Below are 18,991 nucleotides of genomic sequence, written 5' to 3'. Positions count from 1 at the left end.
ACTGCAACCTCCAACCCCCTGGGTTCAAGTGATTCTTGTGCCTCAGCTTCTCAAGTAGCTGGGATTACAGGCATCTGCCACCACACCTGGCTAATTTTTGCATTTTTAGTAGAGACAGGTTTTTGCCACATTGGCCAGGCTGGTCTTGAACTCCTCACCTCAGGTGAGTCTCTGTGCCTGGCTGGTTCCTTCTATTATTATTATTATTTGTCTATTTAGAGAACTTCCTTTAAACATTTATTTATCTCTAGCAAAGCTAGAGATAAATGCTCTCAGTTTCTCTGTGTCTGAGGATGTCTTGAATTCTCCTTCATTCTTGAAGGATATTTCCACTGGATACAGAATGCTAGGATGGCAGTTTTTTCTTTCAGCAGTTGAAAACATTGTGCTACTTCCTTCTTTTCTTTATGGATTCTGATAAGAAATCTGCTGTCATTTGAATTGTTTTTCCCTTCTAGATAAGGTGTCATTTTTCTCTTACAGCTTTGAAAATTCTTTCTTTGTTTTAGTTTTCAGAAATTTATCATGATATGTTTGGTGTGGATTTTTTTAGGTTTATTCTGTTTCGTGTTCACTTCACTTCATGTCATTTACCAAATTTAGGACACCTTCAGACATGATTTCTTCTAGTACTTTACCAGTCCCCCCTTTTTTCTCTTCTTCCAGGACTCCATTGACATGAATTTCGGATCTTTTATATATTCTCATAGGTTTATAAGGCTCTTTATTTCTTTTTTTCTCTCCATTTTTTTTTTTCAAGATGGAGTTTTGCTCTTGTTGCCCAGGCTGGAGTGCAATGTCATGATTTCGGCTCATCACAACCTCTGCCTCCTGGTTCAAGCTATTCTCCTGCCTCAGCCTCCCAAGTAGCTGGGATTACAGACGCCTGCCACCATGCCCAGCTAATTTTGTATTTTTAGTAGAGACAGCGTTTCTCCATGTTGGTCAGGCTGGTCTCAAACTTCTGACCTCAGGTGATCCATCTGCCTTGGCTTCCCAAAGTGCTGGGATTACAAGTGTAAGCCACCACACCCAGCCCCCATTCTATTTCTCTATGTTCTTGAAATCGGGTCATTTCTATTATTCTACCTTCCAGTTCACTGATTCTTTCCTTTGTCTCCTTCACGCTGCTGTTGAGTGTATCCACTGTGGTTTTTATTTCAGTTGTTATTTCATTCTTTATATGTGTTTTTGTTGAGACTTTAAAAAATTTGTTTCAAATGTGCTCATAATTGTTCATTGAAACATTTTTATGATGACTGTGTTAACATCTTTGTTAGGTAATCCCAACATCTCTGTCATCTTGGTGTTGGCATCTCTTTATTGCTCTTCCTGGTTCTTCTGAGAGGTGATTTTCAACTGAATCTTGAATATTCTTGTTATTATGTTATTAGATTCTGGATCTCATTAAAACCTTCTGTTTTCACTGGCTTCCTCTCAGATAGGGGGTTGGGGTGCTGACTCATTACTGACAGGTGGGGATAAAAAGTCCAGTTTCCCCACTTTGCCATCTATTTGCACCTGAGGTCACTGGGGCCACTCATTACTGCTGGATGGGATGTGAGTTCTGGCCCCACATGGCCTCCACTATCACCTTATGGGTGAGTGGTGGCCTTGACACTACTGAGCAGTGGTGAGAGCCCTGATTCTCTCCTAGGTTTTCTTCAATACAGCTGGGTAAGGATGAAATTCGGGCTCCCTACTGGGCTTTCTCTGATCCTACCCCAGTGAGGCAGTTGGGGAACCTCATCATAGCCTGGTGAGACTAGAAGTCTGGACTCTCCACTTGGCCTTTCCTGGCTGGAGAATAGTGGTTATTGTTTCAACATGTTGTGTCTTGCTGGGCTGCCCCTCTCTGATCATTGGGTCAGAGATAGCAGCCTTCTCTTGAGACTTCTTCTGTCTGTGCACATTGCTGCGCTCAGCTCCATGTCTGGGATGTCCAAGGCAACAAGAGCACCATGGGAACTCACTACCATGGTCCTCAGGACACGGGGTCCCTAGCCTGTCTGCCTTCTGTTGCCCTGTTAGAGTCTTCTCATGTTTGCTTTCGATGTAATGTCCAGGGTTTTGGGTTGTACTGTGTGAAACGGAAAAATATGTCTACTTCATCTTCTCAGACAGGAAAAAGATTTTTATGAGGAGACCATCTTCTCCTGTCCGGATGCTTTCAATAATTCACATAATTCCCCTTTCTATTCTAATCTTTGTTTTATTAAAGTATCAAAATTTTCTTACTATGTGAGAAAATGACCCTACTAAGGTTGTGTCAGCAATGATAATTTTTTTCTTATGGCTGTCTTGTTTTAGCTGAGATTTATATACAGATAATTAAGTGGCTGCCACAGATGATGGCCCAAGTTAAAAAAAAAAAGCCCCTTTATATCCTTACTCTGGTCACTTCATGGTTCTGATGGAGTAGACTTTCATCCCAGGGTTGCTGGGCTGACCCATGCCCCAGAGCCACAGCACACTTCTTTCTGTCCTCCTTATCCTTCTGATCCTCACCCCAGCTGCCCTTTAGGCTGGAGCAGGTGTGAGAGTCGCATAAAGTCTGCAGGCTCAGTCTCCAAAATCCTCCTTCGGGAGGTGGGCTCAAAGGGAGTTTCTTCTTACGTTCTAAAGACCACTGGGACTCTCCTGCTCCTGGCTGTGTCAGCCACCTCATTAGGCTGGGATGGGAGTGGCTTGGCTAGAACAACCCCGGGGCCCACAGGTCAGGTCTTAAAATAGTGGGAGAAAATGTTAAACATTTGGGAAACTGATACACGTCAGCTCCCAGGGAGAAAGAGGAACTAGGAAGCGGTGTAATGTATTGTTACTCAAAGTAGTTAAATTTGCTTACATTCTTGTAATTTGTTATTAAACTTGTACAGAGTGGGTTCAGAAGAAAGTGTTTATTTTCACTGTTCTACCCTCAAAACTTCTTCTCCTGGAGACTGAGTGGTGTGTATTATATTTTCTGAAGCCATATCATTGTAGTATTCTTTCATTGCTGTTATTAATATAAAAATGAGAATTTTTTGCTCTATTTCTCCTTCATATTTTTGTCATTATTATTTTTTAAGATATTGTGGTATCATGTCAATACCTTGTAGTCCAGTGTCTAGACTTAGACTTTGGATCTTCGGATGCTATTTTTGAGCCAGGTGTGCCCGTGCCTCAAGCAGGGTAATAGAAATGGAAAGTGCTTCATAGATCGTCCAGTGATATAAAGATACTATCATTATTTGAGAAAAATAGTAAGCTGTTTTTTTTTTTTTTTAAATCCAGAAATCCTTCACAAGATGATTTTCTGTAAGAATATGTGATGGCCTTGTGGTTTGGGTTCTGTCATTTTTTTGAGTGTTCTCTCGGTGGCTTCCAGACATAACATACACCAAAGAAGAGGAAAAATCTTTCCCAAGAACATTCCATAATCTGATCTCAACTATAAAATAGTTCTAAGTGTAATAGAAAAAAGATTTCTCCAAAAACAATGTAATATGCTTATTATAGGGCAAGTTCCAAACTCAGTACTCAAAGAGTCAGGCATATAACTCTTAAGAAAGGGCTGGAAACATGAGATAAAGAAAGACTCTTGGTTACAACAACTCCCCCAGGTGGTTGCATTGCCTGCCGTGGGAGGCACCCACAGTTCCCTGCAGGTGTGGGAAGAGGCCAAGCAGAGAGCAGCTGGAGTGGGCAGGACAGGCAGGGATAGCTGCTTTCCCTCCCCCAAATGCAGCCAGCAGGAGTGACCAATGAGCCTTACTACTGAAATTCTGACCTTCTTTGGCAGTCACAAAGCATATGTCACTCTTTGGGTACCTTTTCCTCTATTGTGAGGACATGGTTGGAGTGGAAGGGAGACACCTGGAGCTTGATTGCTGTGATTGACTCTGCCTTTAGCTGGGAACCTGAAGACTGAACGTGCCCCAGAGGTTGTCTCAGAAAAGAGAAAAGAAGAAAGGAGAGGGAGAAAGAAAGAGGAAAAGGTAACTTGCAGAGAATTACCCAGGGAAAACACATACCCTGGAAATGAATAAGCATGATTGATACGATTCATTTGCACCTGTGAAAGTGGCACCAGCCCTAAAGAGAGACTGGTTAGAGTTGCTGAATAAAACCATTCCTGGCCACTGCCTGCATCCCTAAAGCTGCAGCTATAAAGCTGGAGACTTTATAGCTTTTTTTACTTAGGAAGCATAATTCTTTATATATAGAAACCTATCATCTGTATCAATAAATTGCCCCACCATCTGATATTTGCTCTTTGGTTCCACTGGGCACACTGGCCTTCCTCCCTAGCAGCTCAGGCTGAGAGGAAGGAGGTGATCTGGGGCCAGGAGGTGGGGCTGCCCATGTGCCTGGCACAGCCCTCAGAGGCCGGCTTCCCTGCAGGACCTCATGAGCCTGCAGGAACAGGGGAGAGTGCAGCAAGGAGGAAGGAGGCCTTGGACCCACTCTGCAGTGTTCATTCACTTGCCTGATGCCTGCTGAGCTGTGACCTGTGCGAGGCACTGATCCAGGCCTGGAAATATGATGGGGAGCAAGACAGGTCATGTCCCCCAACTCCTAGGGCTTACTTTCCAGTGGGGAGACAGGCAACAAAGAAATAAAGGAATACAGTAGAAAACATGCTGAGAGAGCAGGTGGGGAGTTCAGAGCGATTGTGGGGTATGTGGCAGCCTGTTTTAAGTTGGGGTCAGGAAGGCCACTCTGAGGAGTGCACTTGAGCAGAGACCTGGATGAAGCATGGGAGCCATGGCGACACCTGGGAAGGGCATTGCAGGCTGAGGGTGCAGTGAGGGCACAGGCTGTGAGGCTAGTGTTTGCCAGGCACAGCAGGGAGCCTGGTCTAAGTCAGATAGAGTGAGCCAGGGCTGGCAGGGGATGTGTCTGGAGGGAGAAGCTTGGGACACATATGTTAGGGACATTTTCCTCTGTGATAACATTTCCTCCAAAAAAGTTGAATTTGATGAAACATATATTTTATTATTAAAACTAAATATTTTGTGCTAAGTCAAATGAGAATACATTGAACCAAAGCATGACACAGTCTGATTCATGTGTTTAAAATATCACTCTGGGCTGGGCACTCTGGCCCATGCCTGTAATCCCAGTGTTTTGGGAGTCCAAGGCTGGAGGGTCACTTGAGGCTAGAACTAGAGACCAGCCTGGGCAACACAGCAAGACCCTGTCTCTACAAAAATAATGACGAAATTAGCGGGGGATGGTGGTGCATCTGTAGTCTTAGCCACTCAGGAGGCTAAGGCAGGAGGATCTATCTGTTGAGGCCAGTAGTTTGGGGTTACAGTTATCTGTGATTGCACCACTGTGCTCCAGCCTAGGCAGCAGAGTGAGTCCCTATCTCTAAAAACATAAAAAATATCACTCTGATATTCTGACTAGAGGCCATCACTCTGGCCTCTAGTCAAAACTATGACTGTCCTTGGGCTGTTAGTGATAGCAGAGACAAGTTACGTATCTTGTCAGCCGTGCTGGTAAGGGATGGCATGGATTGTACCTGGGGGAGGTGGGGAGGTGAGAAGGGGTCAGATGCAGGATAGATTCACAGGTATAGCTGATGAGAGACTACCTCCCTGTCACCGTCCACTGCTTAGAAAGTGGAGCCCTGGGGAAAAGAGGTGGGCTCTGCCTGTCTTGTCCTGTTCTGGGTCACCCAGAATGACAGGAGGAAGGTAGGGAAGACAAGGCCTGGCTTGCCCGGTCCCTGGACCTGAACACTTCATGGTTTACAAAGCACTTGCATGTCCCAACCTCACCACCAACCTGTGAACCAGTCAAGGAAGGTACTATTATCTCTGTGTTATAGGTGAGGAGACCCAAGTGCCTGGCCTTGAGAATCAGGAGGTATTTATAGACAGGGAAAGCACTACGAGACAGTCAGGAATGCAGAACACGAGATTCCTGCTCATGAAGGCAATGTTTGTGGCCCATACAAGGGGGTCCTGGCTGAGTTCTTTGTGGTTGGGCTGTGGTTGACTTTTTTTTTTTTTCTAAATTTTCTCTGGACATAATGCTGTTGATATAATTTATAAAGAGATAGAGCATTCCCATTCCACGGGATTAGGCCAAAAAGTAATTGAACTACTGAAGCTATTTAGAGGAAGAGCCTCTGATTGTATTGAAGCAGGAGCTAGCTCTGACTATAAAGCCGTCTCACTTTCACTGTGCTGGCAGCAGGTCTATGGCTGAGTTAGGAGAGGGCTTGGAGGTAATTTCTATCTGTCCTTCAAATCAGCAGTGCCTCTGCCTGGAGGAGGTTCCCGGTGAAGTTATTTTTAACTTCTTTCATGTCCTAATCAATTTTTCAAACATTCTTTACAGCTTAGACCATGTTCAGTCTCCAAGTGGCCTTGTCATCGACAAAGAATCTGAAGTTTACAAGATGCTTCAGGAGAAACAGGAGTTGAATGAGCCCCCGAAACAGTCCACGTCTTTCTTGGTTTTGCAAGAAATCCTGGAGTCTGAAGAAAAAGGTAATCAGCTCCATCCACAGTCAGAGGCTCTTGTTCAAGGTCAGATGTGAGAGTCAGTCATTGCGGAAGCACAGGTGAACACACCTTGGAGCCTGTTTTGGAGGGCATGGGCTTTTAAAGTGCTGAAATTCTTTAAAAGCGTAGAGAAAAAGAGAGAGAGAGGGGAAGAGAGAGTGCTGATCACACTCCCCCACCACCCCGGGGTCTGTATTTAAGAAACTCCAGGCCTGGCCAACTGTGTCCTATCACATGAGCAAGAGCATGTGGAGGTTGCGGTGAGCCTGACTGCTGTGGGAACCCGTTGGCCTGTCCTTTGGCCATTCATTTGCTTTGAGCCCAGAAACAATACCTTGGTGGTGGCTGAGGAAGGAGTGATGAAGGCCATGGGCATTGAGCAGCAGAATGAGGATGAAGCAGTCCTCAGTGAAGCCAGGGGCTGGCTTTGCTTTGGGGCTTGTGTTTGTATTTGCTCTAGGGTGGGTACCCTCTTGAGGGCTTGAGACCCCCCCCAGCCTTGTGACCGTGTTCTTACTCTGTGACCTCCAGCGAATCTCTGAACCTTCCCAGGCCTGTTCTCTCATCTATCCATCAGGGATAACAATCCTTTCCTCTAAGATTGTCGTGGTCATGAAATGGCCTAAGTTGTGTAAAACATCCATCACTGTAACCGAGTACTCACTGCATAGTTATTGTGATGTTTGAAATGTTGTGAAGAAGCTTTCTTGTCCTTGGGGTGAGCTTTGATGTTGAGGCACCCAGGGCCACCCCATAGGGTGCAGGTCTCAGGTGACATGCTTCTCACTGAAGACTTATGATCATGTTTAAGTGGATAGCAGTAAAAGTATCTTCACTTAATAACAATGGTATAGGTTGAGAAATTGTGACAGGTAGATGTATTGAAGAAGGGATGCTTTTTTCCCCTCACAAAGGCGACCTGTGGATCAGCAGCCCTGACACCCGCCTTCTCCCAGGTGGATCCTCATCAGCACCCCCTGTGACACTCGTGAGCAGCCTCTTCCAGAGAGCTGGGTTTTGCCTCCTTCCCTAGTCCCTGTGATGCCCAGCCCTCCACACTCTCTCTTCCTTTTTTTTTTTTTTGAGACGGAGTTTTGCTCTTGTTACCCAGGCTGGAGTGCAATGGCGTGATCTTGGCTCACCGCAATCTCCACCTCCCAGGTTCAACCAATTCTCCTGACTCAGCCTCCCGAGTAGCTGGGACTATAGGCGCATGCCACCATGCCCAGCTAATTTTTGTATTTTTAGTAGAGACGAGGTTTCACCATGTTGACCAGGATGGTCTCAATCTCTTGACCTTGTGTGATCCACCCGCCTTGGCCTCCCAAAGTCTCTTCCTTTTTTGAGGCTTGGACACCTCAGTGCGATCTTGCTTTCTCTGCCCTCTTTATCTCTCTCATGGACCCATCTGCAAAAAGACAGTGGATGCTCCAGTGAGGGGACACCTTGTGATTTTGAATGTGAGACCTGCCTCAGCCAGGTTGCAAAAGGATTGACATGTTGGCTGAGAGCCTAGTGCCCTCTGGAGGATGAACTTCCCTCCTCAGAGTCCGCAGCTGAAGATTCAGCTCACTGGGGAGCCCCTTTCTGAGCAGAAAGTTCCCTGAACACACCTGACACCCGAGCTTCCTCCCCGTTTGCGTGGTTTCTTTAGAGAGAGTGGCAATATACAACCCTAAGGAATTCGGAAACGATGGGCCATGTGTTTGCATGTGCTTCTTTTAGGCTAAAATGTTACTGTTCTACCACGGCTTTCCTCTTTTGCTTGGAGTAGCTGAGCAGCTGGGAAGTAATGAGCCATACTTCGTATCAAGTTCCAGTATTATCCTTGCCTCACGAACAACTTGGGGGCCAACCCTTGAGGATGACAGCTTTGCTAAAACATGTGGGAAACCACAGCTTATTTTACTCTTACGTGGATGTGAAACCCTTCAATGAGAGGCAAGGTCAGTTCATCGGTGCCCAAATAGACAAATGCTGCAGAGCTCATCTGGGCTCACAGAGAAGGACCTGAACATGGATTTGGAAGCTCCATCCTCTTCAAGATCTGGACTTCTATCCTGCACTCCAGCCACCAAATTTGTGGCTTCCATTCCCAAGGTTACTTTGTGGTCCTGTTGGCAGCTGGTGTTCCAGCCATCACACTTACTTCCAGGTGATAGGAAGGAAGAAGGGAGATAAGGGCTAACCAGGGAGTCCCTATTTCAGATGAGCCAGCATTCTCCTTCCCAGAAGTCCCTCGTTACTTTGGCATTTACATTTTATTGACCATGATTTAGTCACGTGGCTACACCTAGGTGAATGAGAGTCTGGGAATTAGGATTCTTTTTAAACAAATTTTATCTTTTAGTCTGATGCTTCCTGCCCCAAAGAGAATCAAGATTCTGCTAGAAGGGAAGAGGGAAATAGCAAATCTTGTAGTTTCTCCTGTATCTCTTCATGTGTACCTGCATTAAATCTTTACGGAATGTAACAGATAGATTCCATACTAAACATTCTTTATATGCAGAAGGCTCTTGGGAGAAGAAACCCAAATGTCTGTTTTTTTTTTTTTTTTTTTTGAGACAGAGTCTTGCTTTGTTGCCCAGGCTGGAGTGCAGTGGCACGATCTCGGCTCACTGCAACCTCCACCTCCCAGGTTCCAGCAAATCTCCTGCCTCAGCCTCCCAAGTATCTGGGATTACAGGCATGCACTACCATGCCCAGATAATTTTTGCACTTTTAGTAGAGATGGGATGTCTCCATGTTGGCCAGGCTGGTCTTGAACTTGTGACCTCAGGTGATCTACCAGCCTGGACCTCCCAAAGTGCTGGGATTACAGATGTGAGCCACAGCACCTGGCCTCAAATGCCTGTTTTTATTTGAGCTTAAATGGTGAAAGGTTAAGGCAGTAAAAGCAGTTGATGAAGGGTCCTGTCATTCAGAAAGGCCTTTGGTTCAGAAAGCAGTGCTGCAGGCCAGAAAGAGCACTGGCATCCAGGATCTGCCTCTGACCTGCTGTGACACCTCCAGCAAGTTGCTTGCAGTTCTAAGCTCTAGTTACTGCACAGGTCCAATGAAGCTAATAACTAGGACCTCACGGGATTATTTACAGGGTTAAGTGAAGTTGCGCCTGTAAACTGCCGGTGCACAGTGAGTGAGGCCCCGAAGGAAGCTAGGCTACGGCAGGGTTTGGTCATAAACCTTGAAGACCCAACACAGATGGTCTCATTTTGGGTAAAATTCAGCCTCTAGACTAGGAGAAAGGGCTCTTGGTTCCTCAAACTTCATTTTGTTCTGGATCAAATTCCAAAACTTGCAGGCAGAAGAAGCCGTTATGTTAAATAAAAATTGTGGTGAAATATACGTAACATAAAATATGCCATCTTAATAGATTTTCAGTGGTATTAAGTGCATTTATGTGATTGTGCTACTATCATCACCATCCATCCTTTTATTCTGCAAAACTGAAACTGTTCCCATTAAGGAGTATCTCCCCATCCCTCCCTCCTCCCAGCTCCTGGTAGCCACTCTCCTACTTGTCTGTGACGTGAACTACTCTAAATCTCTTACATAAGTGGCATCATGCAGTAGTTGTCCTTTTGGGCCTGGCTTAGTTCACTTTGCATAATATCCTAATATCCTCCAGGTTCATCCATGTAGCATGTGTCAGAAATCCTTTCCATTTTAAGGCAGAATATTATTCCATTGTACATGTATACTACATTTTGTTTATCTATTCATCTGTCCATAGAAGGAGGCTTTTAATGATTGGAGATTTGGAAGGAGCAGTCGTGGCCAGAGGCTCTGAATGAGAAAGCTGGAGACTTGTTCAGCAAGTACTGAGGCTCATTTTGGCTGGTGCCCAGGGTTCCAGGTGAATCGTCGGGTGATCTTGAGTTAGATATAGGGTGCAAGTTGGATACTGGGTGCAAGGTTAAGAATCATGAGCTTGATTCTAAAGGAGTGTGGAGCCATGCAAGGTTGTTGAGCAGTGAAGTGGATAGAAAAACAGCTGTGGTTTATTTAGCTAATTTTCACTTTTTTTCCAAAAAATATTTGGGATACAGAATTCACTGGAAGAAGAGACATTTGGAAATTTTTGTAGTTGCCCGGAGTCCAAAGGAAGCTAGTATTTTCAGCGTAAGCTAGTTGAGAAGAAAGGAAGAGAGATTTCTTTGGATTAGCCTTGTTGGCTGGATAAGCGAGAGAAAAACCTTGAAGCCGGCAGGTGGCGCTGCAGGGCTGAAAAAGCCACAGCGAGTCTTGCGGGGCAGGCAGCCTGCTCTGCCCCAGCTGTGCCGTTTTATCCAGGTCAGGTCTCTTCATTCTAGAAACAGATGCGGATTCTCCTACCAGGTGGAGATTGCATGCCCCTCCTAGCTTTCTTTCATTCTACCCTTTTGCAGCCTCTCTTCTTTCCTGGTGATTTTTCTGTGGATTGAGTTATCGGAAACAGCCCATTGAGTAAGAGAGCCTGACCTCATTGAGCTGGTTCTCAGCCCAGTCAGTGCCTTTGCAAACTGCCCAGGTATGCAGAGATGCCGCCATTTCCTTCTTGTCATGGGCAGGTAGCTCCAGCACCATCAGCCAGAAAATGAGGGAATCTGTTTGGGATGCTTGAGGCATGATGCTTGGAGAAAATGCCCGCCCAGGCCCTTCTGAAATCCCTCTAGGCAGGGCCAGGATCAAGGTGAGGTCAGGGAGGCACTGCTTAGAGTGTGATTTTTTTTTTTTTATTTTCGTGAGATGGAGTCTTGCTCTGTTGCCCAGGCTGGAGTGCAGTGGCATGATCTCAGCTCACTGCAACCTCTGCCCACTGGGTTCAAGCCATTTTCCTGCCTTAGCCTCCTGAGTAGCTGGGACTACAGGCATGTGGCACCATGCCCAACTAGTTTTTGTATTTTTAGTAGAGATGGGATTTCACCATGTTGACCAGGCTGGTCTCGAACTCCTGACCTCAAGTGACCTTCTATAGTGCTTGGATTAGAGATATGAGCCACTGTGCCTGGCCTTGAGTGCAGAATTTACCGGGGCACTGGGAAACTCAATAATCAAGACAACAATGACATTTAAATGCAGTATTTTTAAAAATACAGGTAAAATATATAATGAATAAAATTGGAGCTTTGTCCTCCTCCCAAAGGAAGGAAGGAAAGAAGGCTTGGGAAGGGCAAGAAGGTGCCTTGGGCTCAGGGAGAACAGAAGCACAAAGCTGGTTTCTTCTTATGCACTTGCTGGTAGGCCCAACTAAGCCTTCCCCATGCCCATCTGTAGAACTCACTACTTAAAACCATGGCATCTCCTAATCTCTGCCCCATCTCATGTGCTGCCAGGTGGACATCTGTGGGCATCAGTTCCCAGTGATGCACCATCCCAGCTCGGAGTGGGGAAGCCTGTGTCTGAGCCATGACACCATGATAGGGCTGTGGAGAGTTCAGGCTGCATTCACATATACTCTCTTCTTGTTCCCCATAAGCCAGCCAAGTACTCCAAACCAGCTCTTATATCAGTCAGCAGTGGGTAACCTGTATTTATTAGGGCTGCTGGACAGCTGCGCCTCTGCTGGGCTTGGCAGGGCTGGACCAGGCCCCCTGAGTCCTCTTCATTCAAGCCCAGGGAAGGGAGAGGCACTCTGGTGCTTGCTGTTTTCATGGCAGAGGCAATAGCTCTGTGGGGACACGGCTACACCACACAACACTTAGTGTTGCCCTTAGTGCTTTTGCTTAAACAGGGCTTACATCTGCTCACATTGGCCAAAGTCTGGGGATGGGGAAGTCTACTCCATTGACAGTAGGGTTTCTGAGCCTTGGTGCTATTGACATTTTGAGCCATATGAGTCCTTGGTGTGAGGCTGCCCTGTGTATTTTGGGATGTTCAGCAGCATCCCTGACCTCTGCCCACTAGATGCCAGTGGCACTTCCTTTCAGTGTGACATTCGAAACTGCTCTCTAGGAGATGAAACTGCCCCCAGTAGGGAACCACTGACTGAAGGTAAGCATGGCAAGAGAGGGGCGGGGTAATTGTGGTCAAAATAGTCAACCATGTATTCTAAATACCCCGTGTTGCCAGGCACAGTGGTAAAAATAAAAAATTAATAAATAAATGTCCATTGTGTGAACACGTATCTCTATTTTTGGTTCAGAAGGATTGGTCAGCATATAGAAACTCACTTTCTGAAAAAACAAGAGAGCTAAGGCCCTCATCCATCAGCCCCATGATTGCCCAACGTGACTGCAGTCATGGGGTGGCCCTCTTCTCATCCCCTCGCCTGGCACAGGAAGCTGTTTCTTTGCTCTTGACCAGTGGTTCTTGGATCAGAAGCACCTGGGAACTTGTTGGAAATGCAAAGTCTTAGGCCCCATTCTGGGCCTTCTGGATCAGAAACTCTGGGGGTGGAGCCCAGCCGTCTGCATGTTAACAAGGCCTCCAGGTGATTCCGATGCACAATCAAGTTTGAGAGCAGCTGCTTTAGTCTAAATAAGTGGGTTTAGCCAGGAGTGTAGAATTGAATCTCCTGCACCTGGAGATGCTCATTCAGCTGGTCTGTGGCGGAGCCTGGCCTGAAGATTTTACAAAATTTCTTCTGGGGTCCGGGTTGCTCACAGGTGCCTGTTCAGAGCCATGCCTGTGCAGAGGCTTCTCTGGTGTCTTGGTCCAAAGCATGTTGGACTAACATAGGCACCATCATGAATCTGTCATGTCATTTTACTATTTATTTCAGTGTATTTATTGAGCCTCTATTTGCTATGCCCTCATGCTAGGCTCCATGGGGTATTGAAATGTATATAAAAGAAGGCACTTGTGCTCAAGTAATTTGCAATCTAGGGAGAGAGACACATAAATAGCTGACAAACATAACAATCCTGCAGGGCTACACCACAGTACAAAGGCAAGTTCTGTGGAAGCACAGCAAACTGAATGTATGGTAGTAATAGCAATATTAACAGCTTACCATTATTAATAGCCACCATGGTACAGGGCTTTGTTGCCTAAGATGTGATGAGCTGGGCCTTAGGCAGCTCTGCATCTAGCTACTAGGAGCTTATTTTACATGCACCAGGCTGACTACAGAAAGGCTCCTTCCTCTGCTCTGTGGGAGATGATTGTCATCTGGCTGCTGCTGTAGCATGCTGTACTCTGATGATTCTGTTATTTCTGTGATGTGGATTTCTTTTTTTAAAAATTTTATTTTTTAATTTCCAACTTTTAAGTTCAGGGGTACATGTGTAGGATGTGCAGGTTTGTTAAACAGGTCACCATATGCCATGGTGGTTTGCTGCACAGATCATCCAGTCACCTAGATATTAAACTCAGCATCCATCAGCCATTCTTCCGATGCTCTCCCTCCACTCCACACCATCCAATAGGCCCAGTGTGTCTTGTCCCCTTTACCCCATGTATCCATTTGTTCTCATCATTCAGCTCCCACTTACAAGTAAGAACATGTGGTATTTGGTTTTGTGTTCCTGCGTTAGTTTGCTGAGGGTATTGGCTTCCAACTCCATCCATGTCCCTGCACAGGACAGGTTCTCGTTCCTTTTTATGGCTGCATAGTATTCCCTAGTGTATATGTATCACATTTTCTTTATCCAGTCTATCATTGATGGGCATTTAAGTTGATTCCATGTCTTTGACATTGAGAATAGTGTTGCATTGAACATAAGCGTGCATGTATCTTTATGAAAGAATGATTTATATTCCTTTTGGTATACACCCAGTAATGGGATTGCTGGGTTGAATGGTGTTTCTGCCTCTAGGTCTTTGAGGAATCACCAGACTATCTTCCACAATGTTTGAACTAATTTACACTCCCGCCAACAGTGTAAACATGTTCTTTTTTCTTCACAACCATGCCAGCATCTGTTGTTTTTTGACTTTTTAATAATAGCCATTCTGACTCACATGAGGTGGTATCTCACTGTGATTTTGATTTGTATTTCTCTAATAATCAGTGATGTTGAGCTTTTTTTCATGTTTATTGGCCACATGTACGTCTTTTTTAGAAAGTGTCTGTTTATGTTCTTTGCCCACTTTTTAATATAGTTGTTTTTTTCTTTTATTGAGATGGAGTCTTTCTCTGTTGCCCAGGCTGGAGTGCAGTGGCACAATCTTGGTGATTCTACTGCCTCAGCCTCCTGAGTAGCTGGAACTACAGGTGCATGCCACCACACCCGGCTAATTTTTGTAATTTTAGTAGAGAGGGGGTTTGACTATGTTGGCCTGGCTATTCTCAAACTCCTGACCTCAGGTGATCTACCCGCCTCAGCCTCCCAAACTGTTGGGATTACAGACATGAGTCACTGTGCCTGACCTATTTTTTTCTTGTAAATTTGTTTAAGTTCCTTGTAGATGCTGGATATTAGCCCTTTGTCAGATGGATAGATTGCAAAAATTTTCTCCCATTCTGTAGGTTGTCTGTTCATTCTGATGATAGTATCTTTTGCTGTACAGAAGCTCTTTAGTTTAATTAGATCCCAATTGTCAATTTTTGCTTTTGTTACCATTGCTTTTGGGGTCTTCCTCATGAAATCTTTGCCCATGCCCATGTCCTGAATGGTATCGCCTAGATTTTCTTCTAGGGTTTTTATAGTTTTGAGCTTTACATTTAAGCCTTTAATCTATCTTGAGTTGACTTTTGTATACGGTGTAAAGAAGGGATCCAGTTTCAGTTTTCTACATATGGCTAACCAGGTCTCCCAGCACCATTTATTAAATAGGGAATCCTTTCCCTATTGCTTGTTTTTGTCAGGTTTGTCAAAGATCAGATGGTTGTAGGTGTGTGGTCTCATTTCTGGGTTCTGTATTCTGTTTCATTGGCCTATGTGTCTATTCTTTTTTATTTTTATTTATTTTTAATTAAAAAAATTTTTTTTCCTTTTTTTCCCCCAAATATGCCCTACATATTTGCAATGTGTCTATTCTTGTACCAGTACCATGTTGTTTTGGTTACTGTAGGCTTGTAACATAGTTTGAAGTTGGGTAGTGTGATGCTTCCAGCTTTGTTGTTTTTTGCTTAGGATTGTTTTGGCTGTTTGGCCTTTTATTTTTGGCCAAGAGTCAATCTCCTGTTTTATAGAAAAAGAAACTGGGGACCAAAGAGGTTAAGTAATGTGCCTAGGATAACATAGCAGAATCACTCCAGTTCCCATGGCCTTGCCTGAACACATATTTATAAGTGGTTCTGAAAAGCTGAGTGACACTTATACAATTCTGCCCTTCCTGGCCAATGAGAGTGTTTCCCTCATTTCAGGGGATCCCAACAAGCCCTCAGGATTCAGAAGTGTTAAAGCTCCTGTCACTAAAGTGGCTGCGTCGATTGGAAATGCTCAGAAGCTGCCTATGTGTGACAAATGTGGCACTGGGATTGTGTGAGTATCTGCTTCCTACAGTCTTTGCAGGCTCTGCAGGTTGGGTAAACCATGAAAATGTGGAAAGTGCTGGATGTTGCGCATTTTGCTTGTGAGGGAGGCAAATCCGTCCTGGAAAAATGCAGTAGAGAGGCCGGGAAGGTCCTGGGTCTCGGAGCCAGGTTGTGAAGGTTTTCCTTCACTGTAGAGCCCTTAGGTTATGAACATATAAAAGGAGAACAATCAGGACTACCTTGTTGAAGTAGGAGGGGCTTCTGGAAAAATGTCTCTGGACCCTGGGAAGAAAAAAAACAAGTGACATGATTGGAGGCCAGTTGGGAGGCCCTGGTTTCCCCTGTGATGGGTCCCTGGGGAGGAGCCCCAGGCCCCTGCTCTGGAAGGATGGTGCAGAGCTCGGGTGCCACCTGCAGGTGCTTGTCACTGAGAGTCCTTTCCCTCCCTTGCTTTTGTAGCGGTGTGTTCGTGAAGCTGAGGGAGCGTCACCGCCATCCCGAGTGTTATGTGTGCAATGACTGTGGCACTAACCTGAAACAGAAGGGCCATTTCTTTGTGGAGGATCAAATCTACTGTGAGAAGCATGCCCGGGAGCGAGTCACACCACCTGAGGGCTACGACGTGGTCACCGTGTTCCCCAAGTGACCCAGCAGATTTCACCACTGTTCTCAGCCGACCACTGCTGCAGCTTGTTCTCTCAGTGTTCTGGCCCTCTCCTGTCTTGAGAGTTGTCTGCTTACTTTGGTTTTCCCCCTGCTGGTAAAACACTGAGTCCCCTGCCTTGGTTAATTGACTCACATCAGCTGTGCGATCCCTGATTTTACAATAAAAGGAAAACTGTTTTGTTCAGTGTCCCCTTGCCAGCAACCGCATGCCCCTTCCTCCCCTCTGTTCTCTGCTGCATTTGGACATCAGCCAAATTTGAACCCAATCATATATAATGTGCCTAACATTGATTCAGTTTTTACTCAATAAATTTATAGACTGCAAAGCAGTGTGGTGTCTGTTATCTGAGCAAGTGTCTCATTTCCTACTCAAGCCTGATGAGATTTCTGAGGCCTGTCCTCTTGTTTTGGGTTTCTTGTTTCTCTCAAGATTTACTGGCCTTTCACCTGGCATCTTAACAAACTCTGTTCTTATATTTCTTTGAAGCTTACTTGAAATCCTCTTTGTCTAATGCTAATATAAGATACTTAACTGTTTTAATGAAATGAAGTTTTCTTTGTATAGGGCTGTTCTGAGGCTTAGCTGAAGAAATGAATGCTTCTCAAATAAAAGGTGGGAGCTTCGACACATTCCCCAGTAAGTCTCTCTCCAGGCTGGTTGCTGCCATCCCAGCTGCTCTCCTTTGTGAGGGGCAGCAACCTCAGGAAAGTGTCCAACAGCAGCAGAGAGCCCAGGACATGGCCACTGTGCCCTCCTCACAGAGGAGACTGGGGACCCTGGCTGCTAAGAAAGAGTCCTGAGTCAAGATCTGAGGTCACCACAGTTTATCTCCTGGTGACTAATCCCTCATGGGTTAATTGCTCAAACAGTGGTGCCCCCATCCCTCCCGACACAGACTATGTGGTTGTTCTGAGATGTGGACAAGGTATTCCAAGCAACCCTCCTTCCTCCAAAGGAGCAACCATCTATCCTTGATCAGTGCTCACCACCCTCAGTAATAGTTTGTGACCTTGAATTATGAATGGACTGATATGGTACATACTCTAAGAATTTCAATTAGTGCCAGGATTTCATAACAGACTCTGAAGCCAGAATGTACCATGGACAGTTTATGCACATGAGCACTTTTAGTGTTTCAACAAGCAGAACTTAAACTATTGAGGCAGAAAATGTCATGTTAAAGCTTTCAATTTTTTTTTTTTTGCAGTTTATTAGTTGATTTTTGTTTTTTTCTTGAGATGCAGTTTCCCTCTTGTTGCCCAAGCTGGAGTGCAATGGCATGATCTCGGCTCACTGCAACCTCCACCTGCCGGGTTCCAGCAATACTCCTGCTTCAGCCTCCGAGTAGCTGGGATTACAGGCACGCACCGCCATGCTCGTCTAATTTTTTGTATTTTTTTTTTTTTTTTTTTTAGTAGACACGGGGTTTCACCATGTTAGCCAGGCTGGTCTCGAACTCCTGACCTCAGATGATCTGCCCACCTCGGCCTCCCAAAGTGCTGGGATTACAGGCCTGAGCCACCATGCCCGGCCTAGTTAATTAGTTCTTACTTTAAACGCCATCTACTTCTTCGCTTGTAAAAGTCAAGATGACTTAAACTTTGCAGTTTTCAGAAATCAACATAAAATGGAAACGTTTCTGAACCACAGCAGGTCTGTCTGACTCATTTACAAAGACATTAACAGTGTGATTTGGATTTTGATTGCAAGGAATAGATGAGTCATAGATTCTTAGAACTTTCTGCCAATCAAATGTCTGAAATTTGTCAGTATTACTTCTTAGGTGTGGGTCTTCCATACAGATATCTTGCTTCCAAGGGAGGCCAAACACCAATTGCATCAGGTGACCATTATTATTATTAAATATAGCCTGTATGGGGAGTTCATTTCCTGACTGAATGAAACACAATGTCAGCATTACCACCCCTAAGTGCCAGCTGTGTTATGTGGCTAAGAACTTAGCCCTTGTTTTCCCCTGGCATTTGGCATATAAAAATATTTCCTGCTCTGCAAGCCATGGAGGCTCATGCCTATAATTTCAGCACTTTGGGAGGCTGAGGTGGGTGGAACACTTGAAGTCAAGAGTTCCAGTCCTGGCCAACATGGTGAAACCCTGTCTCTACTAAACATACAAAAGTTCACTGGGCATAGTGGTGCACACCTGCAGTCCCAGTTACTCTGGAGGCTGAGGCAGGAGAATAACTTGAAACTGGGAGGCAGAGGCTGCAGTAAGCCGAGATTGCACCACTGCACTCCAGCTTGGGTGACAGTGAGACTCCGTTTCTTAAAAAAAATAAAAATTCCTGCTGAGAGCAATTTGAGATTTGGTCTATTTTTTTTGTGCTTCATGTCTACCATATTTATCTGATTGTTTCTCTTTCATGTTTCCTCTAAGATGGAAGACTGGAAAGAATAGTCTAACCCTGTAACCATCTTTAATTACTAAACTTCCAGAAAATTTCACGAAGAGGAAAAAAGTCA

At 45.1% G+C, this 18,991-nt stretch overlaps 1 protein-coding gene across 1 annotated transcript in view; it reads left to right on the top strand.

The window, feature by feature from the left end:
* PDLIM1 (PDZ and LIM domain 1) overlaps nt 1-16,835 on the top strand; it is a 57,880-nt gene extending 41,045 nt beyond the window's left edge. Inside the window, exons 5-7 of the mRNA XM_035268525.3 lie at nt 6,334-6,485; nt 15,733-15,850; nt 16,303-16,835. Of these exons, the coding sequence (XP_035124416.1) occupies nt 6,334-6,485; nt 15,733-15,850; nt 16,303-16,489 (457 nt within the window). The 3' untranslated portion in view covers nt 16,490-16,835. The remainder of the gene's footprint in view (nt 1-6,333; nt 6,486-15,732; nt 15,851-16,302) is intronic.
* Nucleotides 16,836-18,991: the final 2,156 nt, after the last annotated feature.

Source organism: Callithrix jacchus, chromosome 12 (assembly GCF_049354715.1).
Source record: "Callithrix jacchus isolate 240 chromosome 12, calJac240_pri, whole genome shotgun sequence".
NCBI lineage: Eukaryota > Metazoa > Chordata > Mammalia > Primates > Cebidae > Callithrix > Callithrix jacchus.
This window is presented reverse-complemented; position numbering and strand designations above follow the sequence as displayed.